Consider the following 15,510-nt stretch of genomic DNA (forward strand, 5'->3'; position numbering starts at 1 on the left):
AATCATGTTATTTTGCTCAAAAATGATTTTTTAGCCCGCTATTTTTTATTTTCACAAGGCTAACAGGAGAAATTGAACCACAAAAGTTGTTGTGCAATTTGTCCTGAGTACACTGATACCCCATATGTGGGGGGGAACCACTGTTTGGGAGCATGGGAGAGCTCAGAAGGGAAGGAGCGCCATTTTGGAATGCAGACTTTGATGGAATGTTCTGCGGGTGTCATGTTGAGTTTGCAGTTTTTTCCTCAAAAATGTTTTTTTAGCCCGCTATTTTTTATTTTCCCAAGGGTAACAGGATAAATTGGACCCCAAAAGTTGTTGTCCAGTTTGTCCTGAGTACGCTGGTACCCCATAGGGAACCACTGTTTGGGCGCACGGCAGGGCTCAGAAGGGAAGGAGCGTCATTAGACTTTTTGAATGGAAAATTAGCTCCAATCATTAGCGGACACCATGTCATGTTTGCAGAGCCCCAGTATGCGTAAACTTTGGCGCTCCCCCACAAATGACCCCATTTTGGAAACTAGACCCCCTAAGGAACTTATCTAGATGCATAGTGAGCACTTTGAACCCCCCCAGGTGCTTCACAGAAGTTTATAATGCAGAGACATGAAAATAAAAAAAAAATTTTTTTCCCTCAAAAATGATTTTTTTATCCCGCTATTTTTTATTTTCACAATGGTAAGATAAATTGGACCCCAAAAGTTGTTGTCCAGCTTGTCCTGAGTACGCTGGTACCCCATATGTGGGGGGGACCACTGTTTGGGCACACGTTGGGGATTGGAAGGGAAGTAGTGACGTTTTGAAATGCCGACTTGATGGAATGGTCTGTGGGCATCATGTTACGTTTGCAGAGCCCCTGATGTACCTAAACAGTGGAAACCCCCCACAAATGACCCCATTTTGGAAACTAGACCACCCAAGGAACTAATCTAGATGTGAGATGAGCACTTTGAACCCCGAAGTGCTTCACAGAAGTTTATAACGCAGAGCCGTGAAAATTAAAAAAAAATAATTTTTTCCTCAAAAAATGATTTTTAGCCCACTATTTTTTATTTTCACAAGGGTAAAAGGAGAAATTAGCCCCCCAAAGATGTTGTGCAATTTTTCCTGAGTACGCTGATACCCCATATGTGGGGGTAAACCACTGTTTGGGCACACGTCGGGGCTCGAAATGGAGGGAGCACTGTTTGACTTTTTGAATGCAAAATTGGCTGGAATAAATGGTGGCGCCATGTCACGTTTGGAGACTCCGTGATGTGCCTAAACAGTGGAAACCCCTCAATTCTAACTCCAACCCTAACCCCAACACACCCCTAACCCGAATCACAACCCTAATCCCAACTCTAACCACAAGCCTAACCGTAATCCTAATTCTAACCCTAATCCCAACACTAATTCCAACCCTAACCCCATTTCTAACCCTTACCCTAATGGAAAAATAAAAAAATATAGATTTTCTTTATTTTATTATTTGACCCTACCTATGAGGGTAATAAGGTGATTTACTTTTTTTATTTTTTATTTTTTTTATTTTGATCACTGTGAAAGTTTATCATCGTGATCAAAATAAATGAATGAATCTGCTGCGTTGCAGATGGCGGCACCCATGATGCTGGACGGTGGGACACCAGGACAGCTAGAGGGAGTTCGAAGGCACCATGGAGGGTGAGAGGGGGTGATCGGAGGGCGGGGGGGAGCGGAGGGGCAGATTATGACAGCGGCAGCCGATCGGTGCCGTCAGTCGGTGTGTGTGTGTGTGTGTGTGTGTGTGTGTGTGGGGGGGGGGGGTCGGGTCTCTGTGTTCAGCCATGTCTGATGCTATTTCGGCATCGGCCATGGCTGGATTGTAATATTTCACCAAATTTCATTGGTGAAATATTACAATCGCTCTGATAGGCAGTTTCACTTTTAACAGCCAATCAGAGCGGTCGTGGGGGCTAAGCCACGCCCCCTGGGGTTATCTATGAAGGGTCCTTTGTGTGCGGGACCTTTCAGTGACCCTGGTCACCCGACCCGCAGGGGAGCAATCAATTCATGACGCCACGTAGGCGTCATGGGTCGTATTGGCACGACTTTTCATGACGCCTACGTGGCATCAAAGGTCGGGAAGGGGTCAGTGACCAGACGTATTTTTGGTTTTTCATTTTTTGCTCTCCTTCTTCCCAGACCCATAACTTTTTTTTTTTTTGGTCAAAATGGCCTTGTCAGGGCTTGTTTTTTGCGAGACGAGTTGTACTTTTGAATGACACCATTGGTTTTAACATATTGTGTACTGGAAAACGGGAAAAATATTCCAAGTGTGGTGAAATTGCAAAAAAGTGCAATGCCACAATTGTTTGGTTTTTTTTTTACCATGTTCACTACATGCTAAAACTGACCTGCTGTTGTGATTCTCCAGGTCATTATGAGTTCATAGAAACCAAACATGTATTTTTTTCTTTTGTGAAAAAAAATTGTTAAAGAAATGCAGCATTTTTTTTTTTTAAAGAGGCTAGAAGCTGCCACAACTTGATCGGCTCTGCTACATGTAGGCTATGCTCAGTTCGCCTCTATGTAGCTGAATTGCAGACTTGCTATGAGCGCCTGACCACAGGGTGGCGCTCACAGCAATGCGGCATCAACAACCATAGAGGTCTCAAGGAGAACTCTGGTTGTCATGCCGACACCGGTGACCTATGATTACATGACGCAGGTCACCGGTGTGTGCATTTCCAGCAGGAGGGCCGTAAGTGCTTGTTAAATGCCGTAGTTTGACAGCGGCATTTAACTAGTTAATAGCCACGGGCGAAATGCTATTCCGCCCGCGGCTATTGCGGGCACATGTCAGCTGTTCAAAACAGCTGGCATGTCCCGGCTTTGAGATGGGCTCACTGCTGGAGCCCAGGGCTGACATCGTGAAAAACAAAAAATCAAACATACACATATTTGATATTGCTGCATTCAGAATCGCCCGATCTAGCAATTAAAAAAAGAATTAACCCGATCAGTAAACAGCGTAGTAAGAGAAAAAAAAAAAGCGCCAGAATTACGTTTTTTTTGGTCGCTGCTACATTGCATTAAAATGCAATAACGGGCTTCAAAAGAGCAAATCTACGCCACAATGGTATCTTTAAAAACGTCATAGCCCGCCGCACCAAAAATAAGCCCTCACCCAACCTGAAATCACGAAAAATGAAGACGATACGGGTATCAGAAAATGCTGCAATGTTTTTCTTTTTTTGTGTTTTTTTTTTTTTTTTAGCAAATATTGGAATTTTTTTTTTCACCACTTAAAAAAGAACCTAGACATGTTTGGTGTCTATGAACTCGTAATGACCTGGAGAATCATAATAGCAGGTCAATTTTAGCATTTAGTGAACCTAGCAAAAAAGCCAAGCAAAAAACAAGTGTGGGCTTGCACTTTTTTTTTTTTTTTTTTTGCAATTTCACCGCACTTGGAATTTTTTTCCCGTTTGTTCTGTTACACGATATGGTAAAACCAATGGTGCCGTTCGAAAGTACAACACATCCAGCAAAAAATAAGCCCTCACATGGCCATATTGACAGAAAAATAAAAAATGTATGGCTCTGGGAAGAAGAGGAGTGAAAAACAAAAATGCAAAACCGAGAACAGCTCCGGTCATGAAGGGGTTAATCCCCCCCCCCCTTTTGCATGCTTCAATAGTCTCAATGGGAGATTTAGAAGCTGCAGTACTTTGATCGGCTTTGCTACATACAGGCGATGATCAGATCACTTGTATGTAACAGAGAGCACTGACCACCAGCTGGCGCTCATAGCAATATGGGTATGACAACTATAGAGGTCTGCTGGAGACCCCTGGTTGTCATGCCAACACGTCGGTGATCTGCGATCACGTGACGAGGTCACCGGTGTGCGCATTTCCCACAGGATGGCCGGAAGCACAAGTTAAATGCCGCTGTCAGAGATTGACAGCGGCATTTAACGGGTTAACAGCCGCAGGTGGATCGCGTTTCCACACGCAGCTGTTGTGGGAAAAGGTGCGGGCTCAGCGCCGGAGCCCACACCAAACAGAGGGAGTCCGACACTGGCATACTATTACGCCCAATGTCGAAAAGGGGTTAAATACATGTACAGTAAGTTACACACACATTGAACTAATCATATGTGACTGACCTCTTTAGATTAAATTTATGTGTAAATATTGTATGTAATCTAATCTATCATTTCTGTTGTCGGGTCCTGCTGCGATTTTACTGTACGCAGCTGCAGAATTGCCGGCTTTTCATCTATCTAAATATATATATTCTATTGAAGAATATTTCCTTTGAAAACTGTGTAAATGACAGAGAATTTTGCTATGTTAAAAGGAATCTGGCGGGCTATTTAAATGCCTTGTGTACAGTCCGATGGGCGGTGTTTTGTTTCCTTTCCTCCACCCTCCAACCCATCCTTGTCCGCCGTCCGCAATATTTTTGGGAATTTGAGTAATTGTCCTCCATAGTCGGCGCATGCGCAATGCAATCTAGCCTCGCGCACGCGCAGTATGCTTTACCCACCTGCGGGCAAAGCCGAAAAGCATTACTGCGCATGTGCCGGTAAACTATGTCCCGGAACTCAGAGAAAAACACGCACCGACTATGGAGGACAACTACTCAAATTCCCAAAAATATTGCGGACGGGGTGGAGGAAAGGAGACGAAACACCGCCCATCGGACCGGACACAAGGCATTTAAATAGCCCACCAAATTGAGGTGACAGATTCCCTTTAAAGCTCATCAGATAGCATTCGTACTGCATTAAGATGTAAATCCGATGCTAGGTGTGAAAAATCGCTTTGTACTTGCATGAAAATCGCATGACACTAGCCTTACTTTTGTGGACCAAAATTGGAATTTTTTTTTCACAGTGATGGGTATGAGCCCTTAGGAAGTAAAGCAGAAGTGTGCAGTTATACAACCCCTGGCAAAAATTATGGAATCACCCGCCTTGGAGGATGTTCATTCAGTTGTTTAATTTTGTAGAAAAAAAGCAGATCATAGACATGGCACAAAACTAAAGTCCATTCAAATGGCAACTTTCTGGCTTTAAGAAACACTAAAAGAAATCAAGAACAAAAAATGTGGTAGTCAGTAATAATTACTTTCTTAAACCAAGCATAAGGAAAAAATTATGGAATCACTCAATTCTGAGGGAAAAATTATGGAATCACCCTGTAAATTTTCATTCCCAAAACTATCACCTGCATCAAATTAGATCTGCTTGTTAGTCTGGATCTAAAATGGAGTGAGCACACCCTGGAGAACTGTTTCAGCAAGTGGACTGACATGAACCATGGCTCCAACACGAGAGACGTCAATTGAAACAGGAGAGGATTATCAAACTCTTAAGAGGGTGAATCATAACGCAATGTAGCAAAAGATGTTGGTTGTTCACAGTCAGCTGTGTCTAAAGTCTGGACAAAATACAAACAACATGGGAAGGATGTTAAAGGCAAAATACTGGTAGACCAAGGAAGCGTCAAGACCGGAAACTTAAAGCAATATGTCTCCAAAACAGGAAATGTACAACAAAACAAATGAGGAACGAATGGGAACAAACTGGAGTCAATGTCTGTGACCGACCTGTAAGAAACCGCCTAAAGGAAATGGGATTTACATACAGAAAAGCTAAAGGAAAGCCATCATTAACACCTAAACAGAAAAAAAAACAAGGTTACAATGGGCTAAGGAAAAGCAATCGTGGACTGTGGCTGACTGGATGAAAGTCATATTCAGTGATGAATTGCGAATCTGCATTGGGCAAGGTGATGATGCTGGAACTTTTGTTTGGTTCCGTTCCAATGAGATTTATAAAGATGACTGCCTGAAGAGAACATGTAAATTTCCACAGTCATTGATGATATGGGGCTGCATGTCAGGTAAAGGGACTGGGGAGACGGCTGTCATTACATCTTCGATAAATGCACAAGTTTATGTTGATATTTTGGACACTTCGCTTATCCCATCAATTGAAAGGATGTTTGGGGATGATGAAATCATTTTTCAAGATGATAATGCATCCTGCCATAGAGCAAAAACTGTGAAAACATTCCTTGAAAAAAAGACACATAAGGTCAATGTCATGGCCTGCAAATAGTCCGGATCTCAATCCAATTGAAAATCTTTAGTGGAAGTTGATGAAAATGGTCTATGACAACCTGTAAAGCTGATCTGGCAACAGCAATCAGAGAAAGTTGGAGCCAGCTTGATGAAGAGTACTGTTTGACACTCATTAAGTCCATGCCTCAGAGACTGCAAGCTGTTATAAAAGCCAGAGGTGGTGCAGCAAAATACTAGTGATGTGTTGGAGTGTTGTTTTTTTTTGTTGGTTTGTTTTTCATGATTCCGTAATTTTTTTTCCTCAGAATTGAGTGACTCCATAATTTTTTCCCTATGCTTGGTTTAAAAAAGTAACCATTACTGACACCATATTATTTGTTCTTGATTTCTTTTAGTGTTTCTTAAAGCCAGATCGCTTGGAAAACGCTAGCATTCTGCAAGCTAAAAACGCTTGCAAAACGCTAGTGTTTAGTGGGAATACGCATGCCAATTCCGCATGCAAATTTCCCGCTGCAGGGAGTTTCGGAATTGCCGCGGAAGCTTCCGCGACAATTCCAAACGTGTGCACATAGCCTTAGAGTCCGATTCACACTCATCCTGTAGAAAGGTCACATTTTAAATTCACTGTCTAATTAGATTTCAGCAGCAATAATGAATCAACGCTGCAGTCCTGCCCCTTGGACATTATGGTTTTCTGCCACATAACAGATGACTGTAGAAAACCTCCCCCCCCAGTACAAAGACATTTTACAGTGAGATCTCCTGCACTGCTGCCATGGGTCAATGTCATGCAAGATTAAGAAAACACTGCACTTGTTGCTCTTGTGAGAAAAGAGTAGGCAGCTTAAAGGGGATTTCCAGGCACCGAAAAATTAAATTAAAAAAAAATCACGGTAGCATTTCTTGCTACATTTTCTCAAAAAAATTTTTAAGCATTTTTGGTTAAGAAAACTATATTAAACATGTTAACGAGACAAAGCATACCTGTAATCCGCAACCAAAAATGCAGCAAAAAATCGTGTTAAACTCTTAAAAAAAAAAAAAAACCACAGGTATTTTGAGCACACAGTTTAACTGCCACGAGAGCAGGTCTTGGCTGCAAGAAATAAGCAGCAAAAATTCTGTGTGTGAACATAGCCTTAGGCACTGTTTCAGAGATGGAATCCTTCAACTTGTTTCAAGGATAATATCTAATAGATGCTTAAATGTAACAATTAGCTGTAAAATATGCTTAAAGAGTAATCGTCATTTTAATTTCGTAATTCTATAGCACATCTAAATATATATGCTACTTTTGTAATATATCTCATCAGAGAAATCTAAAAGTGTGTCCATATATAATTAATGAACCTGTGCCTTTCTTCGCCAGGACTGATCTTTCATTTACAAAACTCTCATTTTACAGGTAAAATCTGTAACTACAGACTTTCCCGTTACTGAGAGAGGTGATGGCAGCTGCCACTGACGAGATTCTATGTAGATCGGATGGGGGGAGCTTCTCCTAAGGCCTCTTTCACACTTCAGTTTTTTTTGCATCAGTTCAAATCCGCCAAAAAGTCAGACAAGCGGATCCGTTCTTAACTGATGTCAACGGATGGCACAGGATCCGTTTTCAGACGGATCATGCAAACGAGGAAATTTAAAGGAAATGCTCTCCGGAGAGAGAGAGAGAGCGAGAGAGCTCCGTTTTGAAATCTTTGAGGATGGTGACGGACAGCAACTTTTGGCGGATCCCCAAAAAAAACGGATGCAACGGACAGCAATCCGTCACAGTCCGCCATTAATGCAAGTCAATGGGGAAAAAAACGGATCCTCAAAAAAAATTGAGGATCCGTTTTTTTTCAAAACCTGGCGGATTGTGACTGATTGTACAAAACGGAAGTGTGAAAGAGGCCTAACCCTTCCCCTGTACGTAGGAGATGGCAGTTGGTGCTTATAAGATTCCTGTCTCAGTAATGTAACATTCAGTCTTCACGGAGTACAGATTTCACCTGTGAATTTAGATATTTGATAATGACTGCCTGTTCTGGCTGAGAAAGAAGCAGATTTTTCTGATAAGATATTTTGCAAAGTTTCTTATTTTCTCTTGTATTATTGATTTATGAAATAAAAATGAAAACCAGAGTTGCTCCTTAATCCATTGCTCTGAGGAATAATTTTTCACCACCCCCACCCTTCAGACTGGTGTCTTTTGGATTCTGACACCTATGAGACGTGCATGGTTATAGTACCATGGTCCCCACTCGCCCACCACATTTGCATATCCTGTATTTGAAGTTATTCCAACCAATGGAGTCCAGAACAATGTTGTCATGTAAATATAAAGGCCTGGCTGGAGACCTATTCCCCTTGTATACTATTGTAGCTGAGCTGATTTCACCACTTGACAGAAGCCATGGTGACATGAAGTATTATCTGCAGCTTTTTTAGGACTGCAGGTAATGCAATAGAGTATCTTCGTTTAGTCATAGAAAGAAATCTGCTCCACTACATTCTAAAAAAAAATTAAAAATAAAATTGACATGACATAATTCTTAATTCTTTGCAAGTTCCCGCATTTATTTTTATTTATTCATTTTATTTTTCTTTTAAACTCCTACATTTAGTATAAAGTTCACCTCCGGCCCAAGATCCAGTTTACCAAACCTCACATCATGCGGCCTGCAGCCCGACACGCCACTTCTGCCCCTCGCCCAATGGCCGCCATCTCTGGTCATTCTGCGTCCTCTGGTGCAAGGAGGCGACGAGTAAGGTGCCGGAAATGCCAAGCATGTCTCCAGAGAGAGTGTGGGACTTGCCACTATTGTAAGGACATGAAGAAGTTTGGAGGACCAGGCAGGATGAAGCAATCATGCATGCAAAGGCAGTGCCTTGCGGTAAGTATTATAAGGGTCTGGCATTTATAAACGTTGCTTTCTGCATTTTGGCCTCCTCTTTCCTTATGTAATCTGTTCTTCACACTTCAGCCACTTGATAGTATTATGGTAGGGTGAAATTATTTGAGCCCCCATTGGTTTGTAATGATGAGGTCACTGATGAGGCCTCCTCTGTCCTCCAGCCCAGACTGCCCCATTCTGTTACCTGTGCCATATGTGAAGAAGTGGATCAGACCAATGATTCCCGGGACTTTGAGAAGAAACTCATGGAATGCTCGATGTGCAATGAGATTGTCCATCCTAGTTGTCTAGAGGTGAGTAGTCATAATTCTTCACTGATGGGGCAGTCTATAAAAGCCATTGCCCAGGCTTGATGCAAAAGTCTTCTGCATCTCTGTGACTGATAACTATATGCGTTCACCTTCTCACCATAGAAATGGATAAAGAGAAGCTGGTGAGTTGGCACGTGACCTTGCGTATGCAAATCTCGACATTTGGTCACATGACTGCCTGCTCAAATCGGGAAATGACAGCATACATATTGCATGCTGTCGCTATTCAGCAGTCTGGAGACAGTAACTGTAGACTTCTGTGCCAAGGTGGAACAGCCCATTTAAGAAAAGCAAAACAAATCATTCTATAGTTACATGAAGGTGGGAAAGGGTTGTCACTGATATGTGAGTGGAGGTAGATTTAAGCAGTTGGTGCTTGTGTTGGGCCAGGTGCCTCCTTTAGAGTTCCCTTTGACTTGGCAGAAGATATATTTCTTTTTTGCTTCAATGCTGTGTGGTACATTGGAAAAGACAACTGCCATATGTGTGTTTGCTGCCCGGTGCAGTGGCCGACACTTCGTCATCAAATTAACTTATTTTCAGGCTAAAAGTCCACCTCCATCATTTGCATCGCCATTTGTTGGGGGAAGTATATTAAAAAGAAACACTTACACATCTATCAACAGAGGATTTTATGTAGAAAAAAATGTAGTTGGTTAATAATGACTGACCAACTGCTGTATATATGTGTATTGCTGTCAGCCGCTGTAGTGAGGGACAGCTTGAAGCGCCTCCTCGTGAATACTGTGTACATTGTTCTATTAGCTAAACGTCACCTTTTTTGTGCCCTTTCATCTGATAGGCCTTGGGGACACAATGTAGAATTGGGACCTATTTGGTAATGAGAAGAGCAGGTGTCTTATTACAGACCACAGAGTTGGCACCGGTGTTATTTCAATGGAGAGAGCCAGTGGCCTGATCTGTTGACCGCTCTGTCCATGACACTATAGGCTGCCGTGGCTGCATCCTCCTGTAGGTTCACCCGGTGAAATAGAAGCAGAATAGACAATTCCTTGCAAGTCCAAATTATAAAATTATAAGTTGGGTATATCAGTTTAAATAAAATAACACTTAAATTCTAAGTAGTGTTTAAAATCCAAAATTGCTAAGGAATTAAACATATTTTTAATCATTTAGAAGTAACAGGCTAAGAATCCTGTGCTTTAACCTTTTGTGTCCTGTATCGTAGATGGACGGTGAAGGCTTGCTGAGTGACGAGCTTCCCAACTACTGGGAATGCCCCAAATGTAACGAACAGAGGAAGCACACGGTGAGCGGACTGACCTCTACTTCCTAAAATACTTTGGGGCCGATTCATCAAACAGTTTATGCCAGAATTCTGTCATAAAATTGTTTGAGATGTCACAAATCTTTTGCACAACTTTTGATTACGCAAAAACTTTGTGACAATTCATGTTTTAAACCCAGTCCTGGACAGCTCCGCTTACTTTTTGAAAGTAGGTGTTGCTTCTCCGGTAAATTCCGTGGTGTAACACAGGCCACTCCTGAGAAATTCATCATAATTTACAGAAGTGCCGACTGAGTATGCTTCTTGTGGTGGAGAATGGCAGCTGCACGCTTCTTTATCCAGCGGTCATAAAGACTGGCATGCAAAGCATCAGTCTTGATTGATCAACCCTTTATCTATTACCTGGTTGCTGCTCCGTTAAAAAGTGATCCAATCCTGAGTGTTTCAGCTTAAAAAACACTAACCCCAATTAACTAGATGACCTAGTAATGGTGTATGCAATGACTTATATCCTCACAAGCTGTAAAGATGTGTATAGACAAGTATACCCCCCCATTCACATTAGGCTTCTTGTTCTATAATCCCATTGAAAATTGTCTGATTTAGAACGGCTGATAACAGAGAGCAGTACTTTGGTTTAAATGATTGCTGTGTGACTGATTTCTTTGTACATGTACATTTGTGTGCAATATTGCTACCTCCAGCTTGCAAATCAAATCATATCATGTCATTACTGCAATTTTCTCATCTCTCAACTTGATCTTGTTGCTTTTACGAAGACCTTTTCTGTTTTTAACTTTTGTGCTATAATGAACCTGAACCGTTTCACTGATTTGTGTTTTGGCCAGGAATTCCTTGTTTATGCATACATTTTCTATTTTGTTTTTGTAGGTGAGCACAGATCAGGAAAAAGTCTTGCTGCACAATGTAAGTTCTAAGGTGGGATATCTATGAAGTGTAGAGTTAGAACTTTATTTTTTATATTCGGTTCATTTGTTCTAAATGACACACACAAACACACACATTGTCATATCCACACGTTCAATTTTTCACAAGTTTTATACTGGCATTTTTGCTAAAATGAAGGTGCCGAACCGCTCAGCTGGGATATATTTGCTGAGAGATCAGCATATGTGCACTTTAAAGCAAAGGCATGCCCAATTTCAGTAGTCAAAGATACAAAAAGGATGGGGCAAAATGATCACCTCTGTAATCATAACAATAGAACTTAATAAATTTTGTGTTAACCTGAATAGACATACTATACACGTTCTGTCTATACAGATGTTCAACGTGATGTCCATTGATGACATGGCAGATGTCTAGGCGGTAGTCTAGCTCTGTCCAGACGCTTGCTAGAATGTCGATGGATGTGGACTCCACTGTTTGTGATGCATTGTCTTGGGTCGTTCAGATGCACGAAGTCCTTGATGAAGCCCCACATATTATAGTTGCAGGGCAATAGAGCTGGTGATTGTGCACACCAGCACAACATTAGTGAATTATTGCCTCTGCCTATCCGGAGTTTTGGAAGAATTTCATTCATCATACCACGGTCAGCGGCACCTCTAGTTCCATAATAGTCAGCCAGTTCAACTCAAATGCTGTTCAGCATTTTCTAAAGCCTTTGGGCTGCCCAGACATTCCCCATGACATAAACACCCAGTGATTTTGATTTGCTTCACCCAATGCAAAATGCATTTTCTATGCAGAAGTGTCGCTGCGCTGTCACACCATACCCCATTCTTTTGCAAATTTCAACACGCAAAAAACTGTTTCTTCCTTTTGAGATTTCAAGTTTTCCTTTGATTTTTCAGTAATTTGCCATATACTACTAATGTTATTTTAACTACAGGCCCTCACTTTTCTACTATCGTGTTTTAAACTATCCAGTATATGAAAACTAATATATATTTTTACATATATTTGATTATCGTACTTTAGCTTTTTTTTTTGTTTGCTACATGTTGGTCTTTATACTGTGTATTGTGCACTGTTACAACTGCGTAGTGCCCACCTGTGTACCTCAGTGGTTTTTTGAGATGTGTGTATATCCATAGAAGGTTAACAATCCACACAAGCTTCTTTCTGAGCAGAGTTGCACAGAAACTAATGGTCCCACCACTCAGACAAGCGCATCTGCCCCTTTATTTTAGCAGTCAGTGAGGGTCTCCGTACTGGGTCTCCCACCAATCAAAGTTTCTGATGTGTCGGAAGTTTGACAAAATGATAGGTCACTTTAATCTCATGATATGTGGCGTGCTTTTGCTTTTGAAGGCTCTCATCTGAGCCTTCAAACCCATTCCTGTAACCTCGCTATCACCTGATATCACACATGCATTGCCCCAGCTGCAGCAGTAAGGGGTTAAAAATCTAAGAAATGGAAAATGTACTAAACCCATTTCCATATATCCTAAAAAAAAATTTTCTCCTATCTTGCATTAAAAACGTTTATATTTTTCTTGTTTAAGCTCTGCTTTTATTTCCTCATTACAATCGTGGATTTTGGTTTCCTTGTAAAGTTCCTACAAGTCTTTCTCCTTGTAGAAGAACTTGCAGACTGACACATCTAGGCATAACTATTGAGGCATTGAATGCAGTCACTTGTACTTTGTGGCCAAGATGACCTCTTCCCCTATTTACAGGAATTTCATGTTTTTTAGTTATCCATATTTTTATAAAAATTTCTTGTAAACCTGTAAGATACTAACATTTTAAAGAGGTTGTCCACTACTTTAGCATTGGTAATCTATCCTTAGGATAGGTCATCATGTCTAATCGGAGTCTGACACCCAGCACCTCCGCCAATCAGCCGTCCCCCAGAAGTACTTACTTGCGGAGCTGGCCGTCTTCTGATAGTATCTGAGGTCACGTACTGCACATCCACCTCCTATTCAAATCAAAAGGAGGTGGATGTGCAGTACCCTGTGGCGGCAACCATCAGAAAACTGCCAGCTCTGCAAGTGAGGACCTCTGGCTGACACCGATAACAGCTGATCAGTGGGAATGCCGGTGGTCAGACCCTGACTAATCAGATATTGATTACATATTCTAAGGTTATCAGTGCTAAAGTAGTGGACAACCTGTTAAATTGTAATCCAATTTTTGAACTGTGTATTGGTCTAATTCTCATGAGTAAAGTCTCTCTGCCTCTTTGATACCATATAAGTTATATACTGCTGGTGTACTTTGGTAATTATCCTTTTATTCTCCCTTCTTTTACTTAGAAACGAAAGGCTGTGGACAACTGTGATCAGGACTCCCACTTATCAGCCAAAGTTTTAAGGCCTCCTTTGGGTCAGAGTCCCCCATCACCACCCCTTCTCCTCCTGCCTCCTTCCCCATCTTCTGGTCCTCCAACACCGCCAGCAACCACCCCACAGGCATCCCACGCAAGCAGGGAAGATAGGGCCAAAAGACGACAGCTAACCCGTGAAAAAGAAAACCACCCCACCGGCCGAGAACACTCAGAGGCTGACCGTGCCTGGCACCGGAGCTCCTACCTCACTGTCACCCTCCAGCGACCCCCAAAAGAACTCAGTTCCTCTTCTATTGTCCCAAAACTGCAAGCCATTACACCAAATCCCAGGCATCACATTCGCCCACCTCTTCCTCAGCCACCCGAAGAGGATGAAGAAGATGAGGATGAGGAAGAGGATGATGAAGCTGAGAATGGACTGATACCAGGGCAGCGTAAAGATGACCTGTCCATGCAGAAAGATGTGTGGCTGTCAGTCTTCCAGTACCTAACACGGAAAGAGCTATGTATCTGTATGAGAGTTTGCAAGGCCTGGTACAAATGGTGAGTGTGTTACAATGTATGACCTGTCATTAACCCCAAATACACTATACAATGGCTATGTCAGGCATGGGCATGTCACTTTTAGCTCCATGATGACTATATACATCAAGCTGATTACACGGTACAGCTTTTGTACCTGGGCGATCAGCTGCAGGAGATGGACTAATATACTCAGCTGTAAAAGAGTGCATCATTCCCTCTCTCAGCCCATTGGCACCCCTGCAAAATGATCCATGGGAGTTTGTGGTGCTGTTGGCAGCTGAAGGCCTGACCATGCCATGAGGCGGGATCTAAAGCTACAAAACAAACCACAATAAAATCAATTAAAAAGAAGAAACACGTCACGTAGGTCCCATAAAGCAGCAATATAGCACACCACAATCTAATATAATATGGGTGAAACAAGAATCCCCAAGACAAAGTAGTATATATATGAATACTTGCAGAAATGGTGCCAATCTGGGCGTCCCAGAAGGCAAAAAAAGAGAGACCAGAGCCCTGTATGAGATCAGAGTATTTGCATGAGATACCTGTAAAGATGGTGCCCCTATGAAATGGGAGTACCCCCTAAAGTGAAAATAACCTGCATAGAAGAAAGCACCAAGGTAAGGCTTAGGGCTAAAATAGCCAGCAAGTCACCAACCAGGAGACCACATGTCAGGGTGTCGGGGATAGCAAGGCAAATGGGACAGTGGTCCCGGGACCAAAGGTGATGTGGTGAGCCCCACGCGTATCGCTGCTGACATGTGCTCTCCTAGTTGGTGACTTGCTGGCTATTTTAGCCCTAAGCCTTACCTTGGTGCTGTCTTCTATGCAGGTTATTTTCATTTTAGAGGGTACTCCCTTTTCATAGGGGCATCATCTTTCCAGGTATCTCATGCAAATACTCTGATCTCATACAGGGCTCTGTCTCTCTTTTTTTGCCTTCTGGGACGCCCAGATTGGCACCATTTCTGCAAGCATTCGGGATTCATATATATACTACTTTTTCTTGGGAATTCTTGTTTCACCCATATTATATTATATTGTGGTGTGCTATATTGCTGCTTTATGGGACCTATGTGATGTGTTTTGTCTTTTTAATTGATTATATTGTGGTTTGTTTTGTCTACTAATAAAAATTGTTTATACACTTTCTTGCGTATCATGGTCTATACATATTTTCTTTATCGCCTTATTGGGGGACACAGA

General features: G+C 42.0%; 1 protein-coding gene across 9 annotated transcripts in view; it reads left to right on the forward strand.

Annotated features, from left to right (window-relative positions):
• The window catches only part of KDM2A (lysine demethylase 2A), a 240,164-nt gene that overhangs the window by 182,792 nt on the left and 41,862 nt on the right, over positions 1–15,510 (forward strand). For 4 of the 9 annotated variants that reach the window (XM_073563333.1, XM_073563331.1, XM_073563334.1 and 1 more), the window contains 5 exons: positions 8,667–8,936; positions 9,119–9,250; positions 10,458–10,538; positions 11,409–11,456; positions 13,745–14,319. In XM_073563333.1, the coding sequence (XP_073419434.1) occupies positions 8,667–8,936; positions 9,119–9,250; positions 10,458–10,538; positions 11,409–11,456; positions 13,745–14,319 (1,106 nt within the window). The remainder of the gene's footprint in view (positions 1–8,666; positions 8,937–9,118; positions 9,251–10,457; positions 10,539–11,408; positions 11,457–13,744; positions 14,320–15,510) is intronic. The other 5 variants (XM_073563335.1, XM_073563336.1, XM_073563337.1 and 2 more) reach the window with 5 other exon arrangements.

Source organism: Dendrobates tinctorius, unplaced genomic scaffold (genome assembly GCF_039654945.1).
Source record: "Dendrobates tinctorius isolate UK_male_01 unplaced genomic scaffold, ASM3965494v1 ptg000387l, whole genome shotgun sequence".
Taxonomy (NCBI): domain Eukaryota; kingdom Metazoa; phylum Chordata; class Amphibia; order Anura; family Dendrobatidae; genus Dendrobates; species Dendrobates tinctorius.